At 58.6% G+C, this 21,980-nt stretch overlaps 8 protein-coding genes across 8 annotated transcripts; 6 read left to right on the top strand and 2 right to left on the bottom strand.

The window, feature by feature from the left end:
• Nucleotides 1–204: 204 nt before the first annotated feature.
• Nucleotides 205–519, bottom strand: F5144DRAFT_580609 (uncharacterized protein). Its single transcript, XM_066789387.1, has one exon. The coding sequence runs from the start codon at nt 413–415 to the stop codon at nt 221–223; it is 195 nt and encodes a 64-aa protein (XP_066642341.1). The 5' UTR covers nt 416–519; the 3' UTR covers nt 205–220.
• Nucleotides 520–903: 384 nt separating this feature from the next.
• Nucleotides 904–2,583, top strand: F5144DRAFT_580607 (uncharacterized protein; the record flags this gene model as incomplete). The annotated part of the gene is made up of 1 exon (XM_066789386.1): nt 904–2,583. A coding segment is annotated over one exon (1,680 nt), but the record flags the coding sequence as incomplete, so codon positions are not given.
• A 362-nt stretch (nt 2,584–2,945) lies between these two features.
• On the top strand, nt 2,946–5,738 carry F5144DRAFT_329383 (uncharacterized protein). Its single transcript, XM_066784126.1, has one exon. It carries the CDS (start codon nt 3,109–3,111, stop codon nt 5,461–5,463), a length of 2,355 nt encoding a protein of 784 aa, XP_066642339.1. The 5' UTR covers nt 2,946–3,108; the 3' UTR covers nt 5,464–5,738.
• A 70-nt stretch (nt 5,739–5,808) lies between these two features.
• Nucleotides 5,809–7,236, top strand: F5144DRAFT_594835 (uncharacterized protein; the record flags this gene model as incomplete). Its single annotated transcript, XM_066790627.1, has 5 exons — nt 5,809–5,910; nt 5,944–6,080; nt 6,111–6,213; nt 6,253–6,969; nt 7,063–7,236. 5 exons carry the CDS (start codon nt 5,809–5,811, stop codon nt 7,234–7,236), a joined length of 1,233 nt encoding a protein of 410 aa, XP_066642338.1.
• A 186-nt stretch (nt 7,237–7,422) lies between these two features.
• On the top strand, nt 7,423–8,085 carry F5144DRAFT_474603 (uncharacterized protein; the record flags this gene model as incomplete). Its single annotated transcript, XM_066785023.1, has 1 exon — nt 7,423–8,085. A coding segment is annotated over one exon (663 nt), but the record flags the coding sequence as incomplete, so codon positions are not given.
• A 135-nt stretch (nt 8,086–8,220) lies between these two features.
• Nucleotides 8,221–9,612, top strand: F5144DRAFT_493806 (P-loop containing nucleoside triphosphate hydrolase protein; the record flags this gene model as incomplete). The annotated part of the gene is made up of 2 exons (XM_066785999.1): nt 8,221–8,329; nt 8,438–9,612. Coding segments are annotated over 2 exons (1,284 nt in total), but the record flags the coding sequence as incomplete, so codon positions are not given.
• A 2,221-nt stretch (nt 9,613–11,833) lies between these two features.
• F5144DRAFT_492318 (uncharacterized protein) lies at nt 11,834–12,160 on the top strand (the record flags this gene model as incomplete). Its single annotated transcript, XM_066785911.1, has 1 exon — nt 11,834–12,160. A coding segment is annotated over one exon (327 nt), but the record flags the coding sequence as incomplete, so codon positions are not given.
• Nucleotides 12,161–13,618: 1,458 nt separating this feature from the next.
• On the bottom strand, nt 13,619–21,883 carry F5144DRAFT_614490 (putative polyketide synthase; the record flags this gene model as incomplete). Its single annotated transcript, XM_066791772.1, has 9 exons — nt 21,396–21,883; nt 21,248–21,334; nt 21,135–21,192; nt 20,739–21,078; nt 19,276–20,685; nt 17,891–19,221; nt 14,595–17,794; nt 14,113–14,536; nt 13,619–14,073 (listed from the first exon to the last, which is right to left on the bottom strand). Exons 1-9 carry the CDS (start codon nt 21,702–21,704, stop codon nt 13,619–13,621), a joined length of 7,614 nt encoding a protein of 2,537 aa, XP_066642334.1. The 5' UTR covers nt 21,705–21,883.
• Nucleotides 21,884–21,980: the final 97 nt, after the last annotated feature.

Here is a 21,980-nt window from a genome sequence, read left to right as displayed (position 1 = left end):
TTAACTGGGGAGAACGATTACAATCCGGTAGTGGGAAAGCTCGAGGCGAGCTTTTTTGGACCCGGGGGATGTGACGGCAGGTTCTAACCCTAACCCTGGCCGCAACCCGAGTGGTGGTCTGTGCGCCTCCCACCTGTGTTTTCCCACAGTTGTGCGAATCCTATATCTTAATCCTTTTCTTTTCTTCTCTTTAGCTTTAGATTCACGTAATTGAGTGGGATCATTTGAGCCTTTGTGCCTCTATTCCTCGCTCGCTCGTCACACGCATCCTGTATGACCGCGTGTCGAGTATCCAATCCATCGGCGTGGGTTGCGCCCCCGGCTCGTCCGACACCAGCGTTATGAACCGGCGCACCTTGGCCCCTATAATCCCAAACATCCCTCGCGCTGCCTCGCGCCCCTCCCTCTCGCTCATCGTCCTTATCTTCTCGGCTACCTCGTCTTCTCGTTCCAAATACAACTAGGTAGGTAGGTTTACTGTACCAACACCCAGACGTATCAGCTCCTGATACATCATTTGTGGGTCCGTCTCCTCTCGCTTCTCCGCTCCCCGCTTCCCCGCTTCCGCTCCTGCTCCTAATACACCATTTGTGGGGTCCCCATTCATGGGGGGGCCACCCAACCCCCCTGCTCCCCCCTGCTCCCCCCTTTACTGTAACCCCCTAGTCCACAGTAGACACCCCCCCTGATACACGAAAAGTAGAATCCGGCCCGTGTGCTGTCCCGCAATAGCTTACTACTTACTGTACCTACTACTCCTGAAAAACAAATCGGTCCCGAGCCCGGGCCCCAACCAACTAGACTTGAATCATCGAACACTCTCCCTCCTCCTTGGAAAGAAAGAAAAAAAAGACATCTGAACCCACAAACCGACCGTCGGACCCGTGTACCCGTGGGGCTTGAATGACGCACGGCGCGACTATGGACGAAGGAGAACTTCTACGTTTGTTGCAACTCGTTATTGACCCCGTGGCCCACGTTCTCGTCTGCGCCCGTCCGGAATGTCTCATCGGCCTTTCCCCAAAGACCGAGCAGGTGAGCAACCACCTCAAGCGGAAACACGATGTACCAAACGACCTGCGGAGCCGTCTCACACGCCTGCTGCGGTGCCGGGCGCCGCCCTTGCAAAATCCTCCGGATGCCCCTCTCCGCCCAGATCGATCCCGACCGGATCCGTATCTACGGAAGCACGAAGGCTTCGCCTGCAAGTCCTGCGAGTACCGGACGATCAGTAAGCAAAACACATCTCGTCATGTTGCCAATCGCCATAAGCGGGCGGGAGAACCGCCGGGCGCCAGACCGCTTGCCATGTTCCTGCCCGTGTACCTGCAGGCCTGGATACGCAATCCTCCGGAGGGACGGTACTGGGTGGTCTGCGAGGACGGCAACGAGACGCGTCTGGTAGGGGACCAGGAGGCCTTTAATCACCTGGGCGACCTGTACCGTCGAGAACGGCAGCACAACCAGAGCATCGCAAACGAGAGGGCGATGGCCACGCTCCATGCGAAACCAGCCTACCCGGAGCTCCGCCCCTGGCTTGAGCGGACGGGATGGGAGGTTACGTACCGGAACGCCCACCGGGTACTCCTGAGGTCCCTCGCGGAGATGCCGTCGAGGCTCCCTTCCGCGCAACCTCTGCTGCTTGGGCGGGCTGGGACTGGAGACGGCCGAGCGCGGCTGGACCGGGATGTCGTGATCTCGGCCGACGACGAGCAGAAGATCGCGGTCCTCTGCATGGCCGCGATGAGTGTCATGGAACGGTGCGAACACACCGCGCGGACGACAAGCAGGAACCTGCTCGGCTGGCTCCGGAGCCTGCGACCGAATGCGACCTACTCTAAGCCTTTCGCCTTTGTCAGCCGGCCATCCAGCAGGATGAAATATTACGCGCTGCTCAAGCGCTTTCTTGCCATGGTGTTTCGCGCCTTTCGAATGCCAGTACAGGTCTGTAGGAGGGCGGCGGGGATCCGGTTCAAAAAGGCGCAACTGGATCTCGTCGAGGCCATCTGGAACCACGAGGCGTGGGAGCAACATGATGCCCTTACCCCGGGCTACTGGGGGCAGGCACAGAGACCTGGGATGTCGCGTACAGCCCAGGACTCCGTCGGTCGTGGCGACGGCGACCGGGCGGAGCTTTCCGAGGACGACGATCTTTCGGACGCGGGGACGATTTACGAGGACGACGGGGAGGAATGTGCGGTGGAGGGTGGTGACGAATGCGAAGACGGCGAGGACGGCGAGGACGGCGAGGACGGCGAGGACGGCGAGGACGATGGCAGAGACGGAGAAGTGGAAGCGGAAGCGGCTATGACGCCGACCGGGTATGGGCTTGGGCTCGGAACTCAGGCAGTCGAGCTGCTCGAGTTGCTTTTCGGACTCATCTTGGAATTCTGCAAGGAGGAGGTCACCGACGGCCGGCCAGCGTCGACCCTGCTCGTTTACTTCAGCGGGATCCTCGGGTTCTCGCCGGACTGCAACAGCTTCCTACGGGCAAAGTCGTATACGTCACACCTGGCCGGATTGATTTATGTTCAACGCCTGCTATTCCTCGAGTATGCCCTGCCCGCCAGGGAGTATCCCCTTCTCGCCATACCCCAGCGCCCACGCAGGGATCAGATCGCCAAGCTCCAGGCCGTCAGACAGAGATATGCTGTGCTGGGCGCGCAGTCTCCCTTCGAAGAACTCGTCTCTCTCATGGCCTATGGAAGGGCGACGGCGGCCTCGGATCCGCCTTCGTTCCTCCTCCGGTGGAGCGACGACGGCCAGTCCGTCGCATACGATGATCGCCTGACCATTACAATGGCCCAGTTCCGAGCCTTTGTGGACGTGGTCCTCGACGAGGCCGAGAGGCTGTGCGATGAGCTCATGTACCACTGGAAGCCCGACGTGGATCTGGGGCCGATCAAGGATAGCCTGACGAACGGGCAGCACGGCTATTCCTTCGTGGCGCATCCAGAGAACGGCCTCGGGGAGGCCTACCTGCGGCTGTCATTCAAGGCCTGTACGAGCCAGTTGAACAGCCTCTCGAAGAATGGCAGATGGAACTAGCGCGAAGTGCAGACCTATGTGCGGAAGGAAACGGCGTTCCGCGAGGTAATCGCACTGCTGATGTTGGTGGCGTGCGGCGGCCAGCCGCGGGCACCTGACCTCCTCCATTTACGGTGCGAGAACGCCATGTCAGCCGACCGCGGCATCTTCGTCTACGGCGGAAGCGTGATGTACCTGACGCGGAGCCACAAGGCCAAGCGATCAACAAACAGGGAGTTCTATGTCGCTCGATTCCTTCCTGTTCAGCCAGGCCATCTCATCTTCAAATACCTGGTCTATATCCGCCCTGTCGTCGACATGCTGATGCGGGAACAGAGGCCTGGCTTGCGGGGGTGCTCGACGTATCTTTTCCGCGCGAAGGCGTCCGACGACAGCGAAGCATGGACGACGGGGCATCTCACCAACGTCATCAAACGATTCTCCGCACAGGCCTGGGGGAAAGGCATCACGCTACAGATGCTCCGACAACTGTCCGTCGGCATCTCGGAAAAGCATGTCCGCGAGGTCTTCAAGCCGTTCAACCGGTTCGATGACCTGACGGATGCGGCGGATCGCAATGTCGCCTTCGCTTGGCAGACCGGCCATCGCCCGTTGCAGAGGGCAAGGTCATACGGGCTCGACGGAGCTTTCCCAGCGCAGCTACAACCCCAACTCCTCGGGCGATATGTCTGGGTATCGAGCCGGTGGCATGAATTCCTACACCTCCCCAGCACGGTCGCTCCCCCCGCTGCGCCGAAGACCGGGACCGGAGCGGGCGGGGCCGGCATTGACGATTGCGAACGGGGACCATTAGCAGGAGGACGGAATGCCCACTCGTACGAGCTCACGCCAGCTGTTCCCCACACCCCCATTGTCGCCCCGGTCCGCGGCGAGAAGCGGCGTTTGGCACCAGCACCGGCACCGGGACTTCCCCCCCGTTCTAGCGGCGACCGCGGCGACCGCAAGAGGCCCGCTGGGCCCGAGCAAGGCGCCGCTCAGAGCAAGCGGACGCGCCTTGCAGACCCATCGCCGCCGCCGCCGCCAACACGTCCCGTGAGCGCTCGTGCGGACGAACCTCTTTTTGGCCGCCTCAATGCGGCTGCGGCTGTTGAAGAGGCAGAGGAGCGGAGGAGAATCGTAGCGTACCTGGCGGGGAAGCTGCCCATCGTTCATTCCATCAACTCGAAGGATACCAAGCTCGTCATCACGGCGGAGCATGGCGGAAAGCGTACCGGAGAAGCAGACTCCCCACCGCATCCGTCGTACCAGACAACCCGTCGGCTAGGCAAGATCCATAAGCGCACTGAGGAATGGAGGTTCGTCGGCTGCGAGCTATGCTTCGCGACTACGGGGCAGCGAGAGCCCGACCACGGACTAGAAGACTGTGGAAGATGGGAGACCAGCGAAACTGCGAGGCGCCTCCTTCGGTGGCTAGAGGGGCTTAGCATCCCCCGATACTATGGCTGGAGGGGTGCTTGTGCAATATGTGGGCATGGCTGGGTCGTCTGCGATGAGATGCGGATGCAGTTTCAACTCGAAGAGGCAGCGAGTCGCCAGCCCGAAGACCGCGCCCGACTCGCTGCGCAGTACGATTCCGCCCAAGGACGCGACGGCTTCTGCGGGAATCGGCCGGTCGTGCGCAGAATGATGGCGGCATTGCTCGCATACGACGACCAGATCCTAGGGAAGGTCTTAACGAGGCTGGTTCTCGATCATTCTGGCGTAGACCTGGGCAGCGAGAAGGAGGCAAAGGGCTGGTTTGAGCAGCGAGTACGATCGACCGACGGGTACTGGTCGCCGCGGCAGTTGCACGCACTCGACCTATTGATCTTGGCGTTCGACTGGCGGCTGGAGCAACGACGGTCACCCGAAGCGGCGACGGCGGGATCACCCGAGCTAGCGTGGGACAATGGACCGGAAGTGGAGAACTGGAGAGGGGCACTGGACTGGCTACGTGGAAGGTGTTCCTTCTGTGCTGGGCGTGGTCTTGGTGAGGGCCAGATCCGCCATGCGCTCCGGCAGTGTCACCGCGGAGGCGCACAAAAGGTCCGCGAGGACATGGGAGACCTGCTGTACGGAAGGGATTACGAACCTGCAGGGGGATGCTATGTGTGCCACCTGCCGAAGGACTTCTGCTCAAGGTGGGAAGACCAGGGCGGGGGGGGCCCGTGGATAGAGCGCCGGGATGGCGCATGCAGCTACGACCGAAATTTTCTCTATGACGGCGTCGTCGGATTTTGGACCTGTGGAGTTGCCGCCTACAAGGAAGAGCTCCTCGAGGAGATCGACGACTATTTCATGGACCAAGGAGAGGACCTCCCGCGGTACCATGACGATGAGAACGCCGTCTCTTGGCTTACTCAGCCGCTCTTCGTAGCGGCGGCGCGGGCCATCAAGGAGAAGAACGCCGCAAGATTAGGGGGTCGCGTTCGTTGAAGCAGTTGGGAGTTGTGTTCGTAGAGAGTTTCCCCAACAAAATAGTCAAAGGTGGTAGTTATAGTATGTATGTGATGCCTAGAATACGGCGGATCCAGCCGTAGAGTACCATTTGCAGTTCGCAAACGAGCTTTGTCGAGGAGCAAGCAAAGAGTTCGTGTTGTGGCGGTTAAAGTGAAAAGAGCAGTCGCCTAGAGCAGGAATCAATCACAGGTAAATTAGATGTTTTGAAAAAGTTTGTTTAACCATGGTGTAGCCAGAGCAGCACCAGCGAGGCAAGAACATACAGCAAGGCAGGAGAGAAGAGAGCAGAGAGCGGTACAGGGGAAAAGCAGGCGACAAACCATGGTAACGTTCAGCGAGATCTTCACGCTATTGCCCACATTTTGCACGGCAGTTTGCCCCGAGCATGGAAGCGTGGTGACGGCCCGGTCGGTTGCATCGCATGTCAATTCGCGGCACCGACATTTGGCCGTACAGGTTCGCCAGCGGATCGTGGCCGAGGCATTGGCGTTACAGGACGCCGGTTCGTTGGCCGCCGATACGAATAATATCCCATTTCCCGACAAGGTGGTACCAGCAATTGACGGATTACCCGTGTGGAGCGATGGCAAGAAGTGTATCGAGTGCGGGTATATTCGGCGTAGGAGGAAGCATATCCAGAAGCATTGCCGGTTAGAGCACGGTTGGGCGAATCCCAGAGGCCGCGGCGGCAAGCCCGGGGCCCACCCAGCAGGCGGGTTAGGCGAGGTATGGGTGGATGGGGTGTATTGCCAGCGGTTCGGGTAGGCCGGCGCGTTGCAGCGGTTGTTCGAGGTGACGATACCAGCCAACGCGGCCGCAAGCGGGAGCCGGGGAGAGGCGGCCGATTTCCAAGCCGCCATCCGGGCCGAGCTCGAGGCGGCGGCGTGGGCCATCAAGGAGGAGGACGAGGCGGCGGCGTGGGCCATCAAGGAGGAGGACGAGGCGGCAGCGGCACTGATCAGCGACCAATCGAGGTTGTCGGCCAATAAGTGGCTACGGCGGACGGGTTGGCCGCGGCATCTGCGCGGTTTCGACCGCGAGTGGTTGGTAACGACTACGCGGCGGCCCGCGGCGGCGGAGAAGGAGGAAGAAGTGGAGGAAGGGAACGGGGAGGGGGACGGAGAGGATGAAGAGGATGGAGAGGAGGGCGGGGATAGGGACAGAGATGACAGGGCCCGCAGCGAAACCGCGTTGGCCATCGTATTGTTGGCCGTGGAAAGGGTGATTTGGCGGGCGCAGAAGGCATCGCAGGTCGAGGTGGTCGGGTCGGCGGCAGTGAATTACATCGAGCGGCGGGAGGTTGGCGGCGAGACGAACGAGAAGCCGTTCAACGCGGCCCAGAAGGGCACAACGATGGCCAAGTACAGCGAGTCGTGGAAATCGCTGATGGCGTATATATGGCGGACGTGGCGTTTAGAGCCGGTCGATGAGGGAGACGAGGACCAGGGAGAGGAGGGAGAGGAGGACGACGGATACAACGGAGTAGGGGGAGACGGCCAGGAGCTACAAGCCAGTATCCGCGATCAACGGCCGGCGTACCATTTCACCGCCCAGCAGGCCAGGACATTCGACCAGGTATATACGGCGGCGTATACTATAACGAGGAGCGAGGAGGACCCCGATACGGGCGAGCTCGAGGGCTACGTATTGGACTTTTTCATCGCATTGTTGGACCACGACGTGGGCGATAACGAGTACCAGAACGCGTTGTACAGCGGGTTGGCTATATTGGGGATCCAGCCGGAGTAGGGATGGCGGAGCGCATTGTCATACACGTCGGTGTTGTCGGCGGTGGTGACGGTGGCGCGTATGCTGGTGTTGTACAAGGCCAAACGGGCGCGCGAGCACGAGATCCGGCGGCGGCGGCAGGCGACGGGCGAGAGCGAGGCGGAGGCGCGGCGGCGGGCGCGGAGCCATTTCGGCCGGGTGCGGGAGATGGTGCAGCGGTTTATGACGATCATCGCGTTCGACGGGCGGCCGTCGCCAATGGATTCGGTGTTGCGATTGCGGGCGTACGGTAAGGCGATCCGGGCGAACACGAACGCGGACGGGGTGGTGGATTGGCACGGGGACGAGTTATTATTGGGCCACGTACAGTTCAGCATGGCGTCGTTGCGGGCGATGATCCACGGGTTGTTGCATTCGGCGCGGGCGCAGTTGCGGCGGTCCGTATTGTTGTTAGACGTGGACGAGGAGGGCGAAGCGGTGGCCGGGGCGACAGCGTGGCCAGCGATCCAGTGGGACCGGTTGGTGGACAACGCGGCCGAGACGAGGACGGGGTGGAGTTTTGTAGAGGACCGGTGGAACGAGGCAGCGTTCGGCGGCGTGGATGGGAAGACGTGGTTAGCCGGGCGGGTAACCGACGAGGCGCGGCTGCAAGGCGAGTTTTTTAGAGCGGCCGAGGGCGCGGGCGAGAGGCCGCGGTGGCGGATGGAGCGGGTGTATGAGTATGCTAAAGCGATTAAAGCGTTCCGGGAGCAGTTGTTGGTGCTAATGCATATAAGCGGCGGGCAGCCGGCGCGCGGGACCGAGTTGGTGACGGTGCAGTACAAGAACGGGGCGGACGGGGACGTGCGCGGGTTGTTCATCGAGGACGGGGCGGTGGTGTTCGTAACTATGTACAGCAAAACGATGGGGATGAGCGCTAAGGCCAAGGTGATTCACCGGTATTTGCCGCGGGAGGTGGGCGAGCTAGCGGTGTATTACGTATGGTTGGCGATACCGTTTTGGCGGATGGTGGTGCAGAGGGCGAGCGAGGGCGCGGCGATTTGGAGTAGCCCATACATTTGGGAGCCGCGGGCCGACGAGGCGTGGGCGTTCCCGGAGATGAAGGAGGAGGGCGGTGGGATGGGCGGTAAGAGAAAGCGGAGAGTGGTAGGCCGGGGGACGAGGAAGAAGAAGAGGGGGATACGGTTACCGGTACGATCGGGGTCGTCGACAGGCGCGGCAGGCGGCGACGAAGAGGGAGGGGAGGACAGAGAAGAGGAAGCGGGGCAGGCGACATGGTGTCGGCCGGACGTATGGGATACGGACCGGATCAGCCGTCAGATCGGCAAGGTGTCGTCGCAGTATATGGGCGAGAAGTTGAGCATCTTATCGTGGCGGCACAGCGTTAAGGCGATATACCGGCGGTACATTAAGAACAAGGCGATTATGGACATTATCCAGCACGCGGATACGGCGGAGGGGGAGGATGAAGAGGGCCAAGATATAGGCGGGCGGGCGGTCGGGGACCCGTTCCACGGGCAGAGCGGGCACGGGGCGCGGATCGGAGAGGGCATTTACGGGCGTTCGATGGACGAGTCGTTGTTCAGCACGGAGGCGCGGCGCATCGGGTTCCGGCGGGTGAGCCGCGAGTGGCACGCGTTTTGCATGTTTGATTCGGTGTTACAGGAGAGCGGCGGCGGCAGGGCGAGGCCGTCGCGGTTGGCGGACGTGGCGCGGCAGGCGACGGAGGAGGAGGAGCGGCGATGGAAGAAGATGCGGCAGGTGGACGTCGGGGCGGAGTTACGGCGGATATTGGGGCCGTCGGCGGGGTTCCGCGGCGTACAAGAGGCGGCGTTAGGAGCGATCATGCGGCAAGAGAGCCCGATCGTAGTGGTGATGGGCACGGGAGGGGGTAAAAGCATGTTGTTCATGTTGCCGGCGGCGTGCGCGGCGGCGGTGGGGGGGTTGACGGTGGTGGTGGTACCGCTAGTATCGTTGCGAGGTGATATTAAGGACCGGTGCGACGAGCTGGGGATCGAGTGTGTAGAGTGGAGCGGGCGGCGGCCGTACGAGTGGGCGTCGGTGGTATTGGTAACGCCGGAGGCGGCGGTAGGGGAGAGTTTCGGGCATTTCATTAACCGGCAGCGGGCGATGGGCCGGTTAGACCGGATCGTAGTGGACGAGTGCCACGTGGTATTGGATTCGAGGGCCGGGGGCGGGTGGCGGTCGCGGGTATTAGGGTTACGCGGATTAGTTAAGGCGGAGACGCAGTTGGTGTATTTGACGGCCACATTGCGACCGGCAGACGAGGCCGAGTTCGGGCGGTTAGTCGGGTTGCCGGGGGCGGGAGGGGCGGCGAGGGCGGGGGCGCGTTGGTTCCGGGGCGCGACGACGCGGGCGAACGTACGGTACGAGGTGCGGCGGTACGACGGGCGAGAGGAGAAGGAGGAGGAGGTAGTAGCGGCGTTAGTGGAGGCGAAGAAGGCGCAGTACGGCGAGGAGCAGGGTAGGATTGTAGTGTATTGCGATACGGTTAAGAAGGCGGAGCAGTACGCGAAGCGGTTGGAAGGGGTGTGCTATCACCGGAATGTCGGCAGCGCGGAGGCGAAGCGAGGGATCGTACGGCAGCTGCGCGAAGGCGGGCAGCAGGTGTTTACGGCGAAGAACGCGTTGGGGCTAGGGGTAGACGCGCCGAGGATCCGGGCGGTAGTGCACGTTGGCATAGTACGGCGTTTACAGGATTACGCGCAGGAGAGCGGGCGGGCGGGGCGGGACGGGCAGGCGAGCGAGGCGATCATAGTACGGGCGGTGCGGTACGATAGGCGCGGGAGGCCGGTAGAGGAGACGGCGGAGCAGGCGGAGAGCCGCGGGGTGGAGCGGGCGATGTGGGGGTTTACGGAGACGAAGGAGTGTGTACGGGTAGTGTTGGATAGAGAGATGGACGGGCGGGAGGACCGAACGAGGTGCGAGGAAGGGGAGGAGGCGTGTTACCGGTGCGAGGGGCGGCGGGTGTGACGAACCTACTCCAGGATCCTATCCTGTTAGGGTTCAGCTTCGGTGAAGGTAATCTCTGCAAAGGATGCTTAGGTTCGGTGCAGCCAAAGGGTGCACAACAATAGACTTGTCTCAACAGTAGGCTTGCGAGCTTGTAGCGAACTGTAGTTGTGATTGCTAACTGGAGAACTCCCAGAGCTCTCCAGAACGAGTGGCTATATACTAGCTATCTAAGGGTGCTCAGAGTGCTCAGGGCCTCAGCTCTGAGCATCCTGAGCACAAGGTGCTCAGGGTGCTCACAGTTCCCTTAACGAGCAGAATGAGCACCTGCTCATTCCCTTGGCACGGCCCTTTATGAGCAACGGGACTGTTCCTTCATTGGCTGCGCGTTCGTACGCAATGATGGACCGGGGTACTGCCAGCGTACCCCGCCGGCCGGCTGCATGCGGCCATAACCGTGACAGCGGGTAGGGTGGGAAGAGGGGGAGGGGCAGACGGCGGAGGAGGGAATAGGAGAAAGGGAAGGAGCGGAGGAAGAGAAGGTAGCGGGGTTAGGGGAGATGGGTAGCGAGGTGAATGGGAAACGGGTGCGGGAGGGGGGGATGGAAAGGGATAGCGAGGAGGGGGATAGCGAGGAGGGGGATAGCGAGGAGGGGGAGATGGAGAGGGAAGCCGAGATATACCGGGGTCGGGCACAGCGGCGGAGATACGCGCAGGCCGAGAGGGGGCGGCAGGCGGAGGAAAGTATAGAGGTGGAGATACTTCGGTCGGTATTAGACGAGTGGTCGGCGGGTTGTCCGTGGTGCCGGGCGATAGGCGAGGCGAAGGAGGTATGGCGAGCGCATAGGTTAGAGAATTGCGAGGAGGTGGAAGCGGAGGCGGTAGTGGAAATGGTAGAGCGAATTACGCGGGTGGTTCGTTGGGAGGCATATTCGTGTTGTTTTAATTGTGGGGTACCGCAAGCGATGTGCGAGCGGTACGAGACGAGAGGAGTAGGAGGTGGGTTTCGGCGAGTAGAAGGGCGGGCGTGCCAGTACGAGGGTATATTCATACGAACGATGGTATCGATATGGGGAGTAAGGGGTAAGTCCGGAAGCGATCGGTTATACGAGTGGATGCGGAGGCAAGGGGCGGATATTCAGGAGGAGGATATAGATGGGATAATTCGGTGGATGGGACGTAAGGTACGGTGGGGAGGTATAGAGAGCAACGAGATGTGTCGAGTAGTGGTGCAGTTGTGGCGATGGTGGCAAGAGGCGGAGGAAGGGGAATAGGGATAGATAGGGGGTAAGGAGCTTTCTTGCACTTAATGAGAAGCATTATATACTTATTCGCCGCAAATGCAAAGCAGTAGTGTAGCCCGGTAACAGCATCGAATCGCATTTCCGCTGTCAACATTGGTTAAAGGAAGAGGTTCTTAAAAACATTAAGGACTACTATGCTAGTTAGGACTTAGCTAATCCAAAGATGGAAGCTCTAGCGTAAACTTAGTGAAACTAACTAAGGGTCGGCGAAAGCGCAAACAGCTACTGCTCAGATCAGCGCATCCGGGCGAAATACATTCCATGCATCTATTTATCTATCCAGATCAGCGCAATTACGACAATTTAGCGCAGAGTCGTACGTAGCCATAGATATCGTTTCGTTTCTTTATCTACCCGAATACCCATTCGTTATATGCAAAACATGCTGTTTTGCATGTATCGTAGACGAGGTGACTAGTCATTTACGCAGTCATCACATGTCGATCCGTGCCCAAGAGCGGACTAGAATCGCTACGCGAGTCAAAGATATCCCCGGGATTCTTCACGACCAAGCGAGTTTACGCGAGTTTCAACGCCCACCGGCCACTATCAACGTAATCCCGTTTATCAAACCGCTAAAGATAGACGGATTACGGTGTAATGAGTGTGGTTTTATCACCCGAACACCGCAAGGGATCCAAGGACATTGTCGGAAGGAGCACGGGTGAAAAAACGATTAGCGCAAGGGTGGGAACGTAGCGAAGAGGGCTACGTAGGAACGCGAGCTGCCATGGACTACGGGCGTTTGTTGCCAGCGGTTTTTCGCATCGCGTGCGGCTAGCTGGTGGTTCGAGGTGGGACGGCCCAGCGAACCGTCGAGCCCGCGATCGGGGGACCCGAGGCCGGGAGAGGATTTGGTGGAAAAGGTTAATTAGGAGTAGGCACTAGGAGCAGGCGGCACTGTTCAATGCGGCAGGGAAGGAGAGGATTCGGGTGGCCGAGGATGAGAAGGAGCCAAACCCATAGCTCGAGAGGATCGGGTGGGCGGCGCATCTGCGAGGACTGTCTCCCGATCGGCTACGTGAGGCGGCAGGGCCGATCGGGGAGTAGGAAGCGGTACGAATAGGAATGTGGGAGAGTCTCGAGCGTGTGTTGGACCGGGCGCGGGCCATAGCGGTGCCCGGCAAAGTGGGTTCCGCTACGTTGTTCGAGGTTGCGAGGAAGGAGATCCACGTTAAGCCGAGGAAGCCGTTCGACAACCGGTTGGAAGACGATACGTGGCAGCGGTATAAGACGGTGTGGCGGCCGTTGTTATACGTCTGGCAGCGCACGTAGATGTGGGACGACGATAAGCGGCCGCTATACGAATTGACGACTTAGCAAGGCGATTTTTACGACGAATTGGAGGAAGTCGTAGAGAGGGCCGTAGAAGGGGTTAACGAGGGAGCGATGGACAAAGAGAAGGTGGATCGAATGTGTTTGGATATGGTGATTGGGATGCTAGATCACTAGTTTACGTAGGGCCATTACGATAGTATCGTACTTAGCGAGCTAGCGGTTATAGGGATCCGAGAGGATGGCGGGTAGGTCGATGCGATGGATTCCACGACGCACTATTCCGCCGTCATTAAGGTAGCAAGGATGTTAGTGGTATTATCACGGGTGGAATCGCCGTGGTAGGGGATCTCTGGTATATTGTGTGGTTGCACGAGCAACCGAATGTAGGAGGCGCGGCGCGCCCAGGGAAAACCCTGTCTGTGTGGGCCGCGCACAGATCACACTAGCAGGACCCCACTACCAGGGGTCCTGCCCTGCAACCCTGACCCTGACTAACTACAACCCTAACCCGTATATGGAACGGGCTGTGCCCGTGACAGGTATACTCCTTGACCTTCGGTGAGCTGCGGGAAGTGCGGGAACTATTACTATCTCGGGGGTTCCGGCCTTTGAGTGAATGGATAGCATCCCCGAAAGTTTGGTCTGCTTTTGCTTGGGACGCATTAAACGTGCTAAACATCTCTTCGAGTACATGTACTTTAACTGGTTAGCTCAAGGTCTAAGAGAACGAACATATGGCAAAAGTGTTAAAACATTTGAGTCGGTCACTCGTGGAGATTCAATCTTCTTGCGGAGAAATCCCGTAAAAGGATCGGGTATGAAATACAACGTTGACCTTTTCCTCAACCCTACCGTTTTGCATCGTTAACGGCGACGGTCCCACTTCCATTCGAAACCCCGTTCGGTTTGATAGGTGATAGACTCTTCCCGACCACTAACTCGGCAAGCTGCTTGAGAGAAGGACTCCGTAGGACATCAGACACCGATAGTTTCACATTGATAGTCGAAACAAGCCAGTTCCGCATCTCGACCGCCACCATTGAGTCCACACCTTGTGTTGAAACGTCCATGTCGGCGTCTACACTTTCAACAGGCACGTTGAGAATAGCGGCAAGATGCCCAGCCAATGCTTGAGTCACTGGCCCCTTCCCTGCCTCGGTTTCGGCTATGTTGCCAATGCCACCAATGGCCTGGACGAGTGACGCCGTCGGGTCCTGCGTTGTCCCTCGGGGGGGTAACGCCGGAGAAAGCTGTGGCGATGATGTCGCAAGCCGCAAGGTTCCAAAGCGGCTGTCTCCGCGCTCTTTAGCATTAGCAGGTAGACGGTCCCATGGCAACAAACCAACGACGGTCTGAGTATCAGCCACACGTTTGTCATTGTCTTGCTGTTGTTGAATGGCCGCGCCGATAAGTTCAATCGCATTGTCGATGGATATGGATCCTCTGCTGGGAGCTTGGGTGGGCTGCTGAGCATCAATATAGTCCGTTGCCATGGCCAGATCGGTCGTAGCCGGAAGGGCAACGCTCGCCACCGGTAAACCACGGGAGGCACGAGAACGAGCCAAGGTCCCCTCAAACGCCCTAACAGTAGCGACGTAGGCCTCGGGAGCATTGCCTGCCACACCGATATTTGATGAGAAGAGGACGAAGAAGGAGAGGTCCTCGGGAAGAAGCTTGTGAAGGTTGGCAGCCCCGGCAATCCTTTCCTCGGCAGCATGTACCCATTGCAAATAGGCACTTAATCCTGAGATTCCAACCTGTGACTGCTGTGCCCCGTGTTAGTGGTGAATTTGTGGGAGTCGCTTTGGCCAGTCTGTAACTTACCTCCAACATAGGATCCGAACCAACGTGGACAACACCACGGATCCGGGCCTGCGAGGCCGACAGTCGTGAAAGGAGACCCGAGAGGTCTTCCTCATTCCACAGATTACAGTTCACAAACTCCAGACGGCAACCTCGGGCCGCAGCGTCTTCCGTCAGTGATGAAGCCTCGGGGTGTGCCTCTGCATTACTTGACACGACCACCACGGTTGTAGCCCCCTCGGATGCCATCCAAGATGCGATATCCGCGCAAAGTACCTCACCGGCAATGAGATATGTTGCGTTCTTATCGTCGAATGGGTGTGACCGAGCTGCTTGCCGCACTTTGACTTCCTCGTCAACTTGTGGGGCGATGACTATTCTGTCCCTTCCGCCGCTTTGTCGTTGCTCGTTGACGAGTTCGAGCGCCTTGTCAAGCTCTGAGACCGAAAATCGCCGCAAGTTCGGCGGCGTCGAGTAATCGCCGCAGCCGATAATAGCGAGGCTGGCGCCTAGCACCTCCCTCATGACTTGGCCGTTGTGTTCTGCGAGTTGAAAAGGATCAACGCAGCTGTACGTGACGCAACGGGCTGTGAGAGCCTCAATGTCGGGACTCACATCCATGCTTGAGTCGCCGATCTCAACCCAGCGGCCAAACCGAGCGATGCCCTCCAATCCGGAGAGCAGCGGGCACGTCCCTGCTCTGTAGCTTCGAGTCGTGATGACAACATTCACACCCCCAACGTAGCCCTTTTGGATACTGGCTTGGAGGGCTGTGCGTCCACCCCAATTCTGGAAAACTTGACTCGCGGGAATATCATACGTGTCTGCCAGGAGCTTCGCTTCAACATCGGTGCGCGGGGCAAACAGCAACTGGGCGCCAATATGACGTGCCACGGTGATCGCCGCTTGCGCCTCCTGGCTGTCCGCGGCGTGCAATATGAGTACTTTCTCGTCTTTCTGAAGTCTCGCCACGTGAACCAGGGCATAGTACGTTGCCGAATACACCAGGGGAACGCATGCGGCATCGTGTAGGGAGACCCGTTCGGGGATTTTCGCGACGCTCGTCCAGACCGCCCGCACCGTACTTGCAAATGAGCCTTTGACTAAAGCGCAGACGTTGTCGCCGACTTGAAACCCGCCCCCTAAAGCACGTTCGCCAACATTGGTGACAATGCCGGCCACCTCGTACAGACCAGGGGCCTCGTCATCGTCACCGTGACGGCCGAAAGAATCTGCGCTGAAGGCCCTTGTCTCGATTTCGACCATGTCGTCCGGTATTGTCTTTGTGGGCGAAGCTTCTATGAAGGCGTCTTCCGTAGATGAATCCCAGACAAGCACTCTCCCAGGCGTGTGGAATGACTGCAGCGACTTAATACCTGCCCCGTCCTTGTTGCTACTCTCCTGGACGGGGTACACCCGCGGCACTTTCAGGACCGAATCTTCGACGACATATTCCCAGTCCACACTGCCAGGCCCGTAAGCGTTGGATGTCAGAGTCCGCTTCAAAACTTCGACGATATGTCTAGCGAAGGAGCTGAGATTTGATGTCCAGTCCCGAGGCAGGTTTAGCAGCATGTATGACTTGCCGTGGTCATCCTGGCGGCGAGTTGTGAGAAGGCCCTGAACCACTGCAGCTGCGGAGGTTAGAGGGTCGGAAGCTTCACCGCCGGTGGTCAGCCACAGGATGCCCGAATTCCTGTTGAGAAGGCGGCAAATTTTGTCCAGGCTTTGTTGGTCGAATTTGTCGATGGCCGTGCCGTCGTCCCGCAAATCAGTCAGGATATAAATTTTCTCATCGCTAGGTTTCACAACGTCGAGTGTTTCCGTATCAACCGTGATACCTGTCTCGGCGCGGATAGTCTCGGCCAAGGTCGTTACCCACGGTCTGGTTGATGCCAGCAGTGAAGGAAAGACGATGCTGATGGCCGGCTCCGTGGCATGGTTGGTGTTATGAAGGGCCGCGATGCTGGTTAAAACCACGCTCGACGCTTGATATTCTGGCTGTTCGCAATCGCGAATATCGAAATCGACACCGGTGAAACCATTCACACGCAGGAGGCTGTCCAACTGCTGTGACTCGATAGCCTGGGCTGGTCCGTCGGCGCCGTTAGTATCGCGGTCAACCAACACTTCACACAGGAGTTGTGTGTCCACCCTGTTCCGTGTTGGTTCCAGCAAGATGAGCTTTCCGTTGGCCGCGAGCAGCTTCCGGATGTTTCTCAGCACCTTCCCGTGACTCCTCGTTCCCTGCAGGGCCATCGTTGCGACGACAAGATCAAAGCTGTGCTCAGCGAAGCCGGCCGAGACCGGATCTCTCGCGATGTTGAGTTCTCGAAATTCAACCATATCTGCCAAGGGACCAATCCTCGTTCTCGCGGCTTCAAAAGCACCTGGGTCGGGGTCTGTCGCCACATAGTCACCAACCAGACTTCCCCCGTCCGCTTGGGGTGCAAAGGCGTTTAGAACAACCAAGGTTGCGGCTCCAGTGCGGGCACCTATCTCCAGCACCCTCGCCCCCGGGTTCTTCACCGCAAACAACTGGACAAGTCTTGCCAAGTGTTTAAGGCTCCGGGTCAGAACGCCAGCAGAGAGAGGGATGCTATTCTGGTACTGACCCAGCAACTCCCTAGGGACGGTATCCCCGTTCACGATGCCCGCTAGGGCGGACCCAACCCTCACGAGCAGCTCTCCATACTCGCCAGCACCGGATTTCAAGTCATCGAACAGCATGCGCTTTACACCCTTGGTCGCTTGCGCCCACACTCTGCTCCCGGCCGCCAACTGTCCTGATTTTCCGTTTGCGGCTACTGTCTTCATCCAGTCGAAGATGGCGTGTTGGCGCGGCACCCAAGTATCAACGTTCAAGGCGGGGTTTTGGTTCTCCAACGCGGCGACAGCGTCTGCGATCAGGTGGTATGATGCCCGAACGAGCTTCCTCTCAAGATCCAGCTCTCTGTTTTTGAGGGTAATGCACATATCATTTCTGATTGTATCGGGGATGGAATGCAGTACATCTGGTTCCAAGCGGGTGGTGGAAACGAGGATGCTGTCGCCCGATGCTGGCGGCAGGCGGGTAATGGCCTCACAGAAGAGTCCTTCGAGTATCACCTTGGCTTCCTCCCCTGGGGTCGGTAAGGTATTGGTCACGACGCAAGCACGGGACGTAAATCCCTTGAAGTTGGATTTGTACAGCTCGCCGAGGACGACGGCAGTGTTCCTATCTCCCATTGCGGATGGTTCGTCGCAGACAGTTATGGTTTGGAGAGAGCGAGGCACGACTGAAGACCTTTTGCCAATACTGCGGGGCAAGCACATACACAATGCTTGGATGGCACAGTCGAGTCTCGTTGGGTGGATGACGTACGAAGCCGTACCCGAATTGGCCTTCGGATCCTGGATGTGCAAGTCGGCCACAACCCGCTTAGTTACTCCCGAAACGCGGCCATTCCGTAGGCCTTGGAACGTCGGTCCGTACTCGATGCCCGTCTTGGCGGCAATCTGAACTCGCAATGCTTCTTCGTCCATGTGCCGGCCGGTATTATCGAGGAACAGCTCGACGTTGGGTCTTGTGGTTTCGTTGTGTCCTTCAAGCCCCTCGGAATCCGCCCCAACCATCCCGCGACAGTTCTCGGCCCATACACCGTTGGCCTCCAGGGACCGCACATCAAACTCATACCATCCGGCTTGATCCCGTTTAGGCCGCAGATTCAGGTGAGTTTCTATCCCTTCTCCGGTTTCGGGAACCGTGAGGGCGCGCAGAAACTCGACGTTCCGCAACCCGTATCGTTTTCTGCCGCCGACTTCCGCCGTTTCCAAACCGAGCTTCTTCACGGCTTCGATTGCCATGCAAACGTACGCGGTAGCAGGAAGCACGGCCTCACCGTTGATACGATGATCACCCACCCAAGGCAAATCGGTGAGCCGCAGGAAGTTGCGCCATGAGGGCGTTGTCGCCCCAGGTACGGCTGTGCCAAGTAGTTCATGATGCGGGAATCTTCTGAACCGGATTTCTCGGCTAATGCGAGACTCGATCCAATAACTGTTCGTATGGTCCCAAGGATAAGACGGCAGGCCTTGGAGAAGGGCTCCTTGTTCTACCAGGCCGATGCAGCGGTTCACGGCGTCAAGGTCGACTGGGTATCGGAGGTGGAGGAGCGTGGCTGCAAGCTCCTGCATCGTGACAACTGCATCCGAATCTCGTTTGAGGCAAGAAACATAGGCCATCGTCCGGCCGCGCAGGATTTGGCGGATTGGCCCGTGGAGAGCGGAGTGCGGCCCTATTTCCACGATTGCGTCTACCTGGCTCGGGCTGCCGGTGTTTGCGCCGAAGCACATAGTCTCAAAGGCTTGACTAAAGAGAACTGGGCTGGTGAGGTTGTTGACGTAGTGCTCCGCGTTGAGTTGGTCCGGGGTCGTGATGAAGCCCCCGGTGACAGGCGAGGTGTATGTGACGGTGCCCGACCATGTCGGCTTTGTAGGGACTATCCCGCGCAGCCTTTCGATGTAGGCGTCGGCCAAGCGGTGCATGTGATGTGAGTGATAGGCCACCGGCACGTTAAGCTTGCGGCCAAACTTGCCGTCCGCTTCAAGGCGCGCCACAACGTCATCCAAATCATCAACATCACCCGCGAAAGTCACGCTCTCGGGGCTGTTCACGCACGCCACAACAACCCTCCCTCCTGATTTTGTGTCTGCGGCGTACCTCCCCGCCTCATCAACATCAACCCCCCCGGCAGCCATACCGCCAGCAAGCCCGGACCGTTTCCGATCAAGCAGCTCCCGTGCTAGCGCCCCTTGCCAGTATGCCACCCCAAGGGCCTGGCGAAACGATAGTGCACCCGCTGCATACGCTGCCGCAATTTCTCCGCTGGAGTGGCTTGTAATGGCTATTGGTTGGACACCCCAATCGCGTAGTAGAACCACGAGACATAGCTGCAGCGCGACAGTAACCGGCTGGCCTAAGTGCATCTCAGACACGCGAGTTGTCTCTGCGTCACGGCCCAACTCCTCCAGTAACGACCAGTCGGTGCCGTAGTGGTTACGGAAGATGGAATCGGCCTCGTGAACGGCTGCCTTGAAAACCGGGTAGGCGACAAGAAGCTCACGACCCATAGCGTGCCATTGGGCGCCTTGGCCGTTGAAAACAAAACCTAATCGCGGGATGCCTTTGGTTGCTGGGGGTTGAGAGGTCTGGAGTCTCTTCGGGGAGGAGAGCTGCTGTGTTAACGATGAGAGACATTGGGCGCGGATAGTGGCGAGGTAGGAGAGGCGGGACCGGCGGGAAGAGAGGGTGTGGGCGAGGACGGCGGGCAAAGGAGCGTTGCCGGAGTGTAGGCGTTGTGTCAGATAGCAGCCGAGATGTGTCGCCATCGCTTCCAGGGCTCCTGGGCTTTGTGCTGACAAGAGGTAGACCCGAGGACCATGATCCCCGTTTGTTGCCTTTTCAAGTTCATGGCCGTCATTGGTAATGTTTTGAGGCGCCGCCTCCAAAATAACATGTGCGTTGGTTCCATTGCGCCCCGAACTGTTGATAGATGTGCCGAACGGCTTGTCGCTGGGCCATGGAACGAGACTCGTCGGCACCCGCAGATGCCAGCCTTTGAGGGTGATTTCAGCGTTCCCGACGGTATGGTTAAGGCTGGGTGGAATGGATCGATGCTTGAGAGCCATCGCTACTTTAATTATGCTGGCTAGCCCGCTGACGGCTCCGGTATACCCAATGTTCGTCGTAACCGCGCCAACCCAAATCGGGTCGTTCACATCACGGCTCGCTCCAAAGGTCTCCGCAAACGAGTTTGCCTCGGTGGCGTCCCAGCCTAGCTGTTTTCCGGCCATCTGAGCCTCGATGTAAGCGGTCTGAGAAAAATCAAGGCCGACACTGTCGTAGCATTGTCGGGTGAGCCGGGTTTGCGCACTTGAAGAAGGATTCTCAATGTTAGTGGTTTTGCCGTTTTGATTGAGCCCCGAGTTACGGATTACAGCGTGCACCTGATCGCCGTCCCGAAGAGCCGCATCCAGGGGTTTTAGGACAAGGACAGCCACGCCTTCACCGTGGTCGTGGAGCTGCCCTCGAGAGTTCCAGCCGTTGGAACAATCACCAGCGCCAACTATGCTGTAATCTGTACTTAGTACTGGGCGGTGCGAAGCGGAAGATTTAGTACGTACACCGGAGAAGACATGCTGCTGTAGAGGTCTGGATTTATTATCACAGTCGACGCCCCGATGATGGAGACACTGGATTGTCCTGTGTGAAGCGTCTGACAACCCTGGTGGAGAGCGGCGAGGGCACCTGGACCACCAGCGTCAACGGACATGCTGATACCCTGGAAATCATAAAAATGAGATATACGGCTAGAAAGCATGGTGGGGGCATTGTGCGTTGCCAACGAAGCCCGCATGGTCCCAGGATCTCTCATTTGGAGATCGCGGTAATCCTGGTTCGAGGAGGCCACAAAAACGGATGTGTTGACCTGCTGCCCGGCAAGCTTTTCGATTGGGAGCCCGGCTACAAAGGATGCAACTTGTAAGCGTTGAGCCAAAAACATTAGCCTCGCCACTGACCGTCTTCGGTTGCCTCGTATACAACCTCTAGCAACATTCTCAGCTGAGGATCCATGGCCTGCCGCGCTTGTCAGTCTCAGGGCCAGGCGCTCCCGGTTGGTAGAAAAACGTACACTCGCTTCATCACTAGTCAGATCAAAAAACTTCGCATCAAACGAGGCCAAATCTTGCTGTAGAAAATACCCTCCGGTTGCACGGTCCTGGCGTAAAACTGGTCAACGATTTGCAATCTTACTGCCGTCGACTGGAATACTTAATTACTCTGCCAGCCCTTTGGCTACTTGGGTCATGCACAGACTTCACGTCGGACGTTGCGTCGGGAACCTGAGACCTTGCATCCCGGCCTGACGAGCAGAGATCCCATAACTTCCCCGGGCTTGTCACATCACCGGCGAATCTGCAAGCCATGCCGATCACGGCAATGGGTGATGGGGTTGGGAAGCACGCTGCAGGGCCGCCATCATGTTTGCTATATCCGTTCGCGGCATCGAAGCTGCCGGTGGCGGAACCATGGGCGCCGTTACTCCCGTTCGCTTGGTCGAAAGGTTTCTCGTTGTTGCCGGCCGTCATGATGAAGGTGGAAAACGGATAGCACTAACAATGCGTGGGCATGCATGGACGCAGTGATAGAAGTTGACAACCCAAAAAAACCAGGCCAAGGAGGGTTGGAAATGCACGTTGAGTTATTCGTATCGCCAACTCGGAAGAGTTGCAATCCTCCATGTTCCTTGGCGTGAGCTATCTTGGTGGTGCCCCTGGTATTGAATGCGACGATGCAGCGTAAGGTTGGTTTCTGGCAGGCTGTCAGCTGGCTTAGTTACCGTGTGGGTGCCCTGTAAGCACCCC

The sequence above is a fragment of the Chaetomium tenue genome (genome assembly GCF_020726465.1).
Source record: "Chaetomium tenue strain MPI-SDFR-AT-0079 chromosome Unknown F5144scaffold_5, whole genome shotgun sequence".
Lineage (NCBI taxonomy): Eukaryota > Fungi > Ascomycota > Sordariomycetes > Sordariales > Chaetomiaceae > Chaetomium > Chaetomium tenue.
Note: the sequence above shows the minus strand (reverse complement) of the source record. Positions and strands in the feature narration are given on the sequence as shown.

Excerpts from the sequence above, each read along its gene's own strand:
- F5144DRAFT_580609 (XM_066789387.1), bottom strand. The coding sequence starts at position 415 with ATGAGCGAGAGGGAGGGGCGCGAGGCAGCGCGAGGGATGTTTGGGATT.
- F5144DRAFT_329383 (XM_066784126.1), top strand. The coding sequence starts at position 3,109 with ATGTTGGTGGCGTGCGGCGGCCAGCCGCGGGCACCTGACCTCCTCCAT.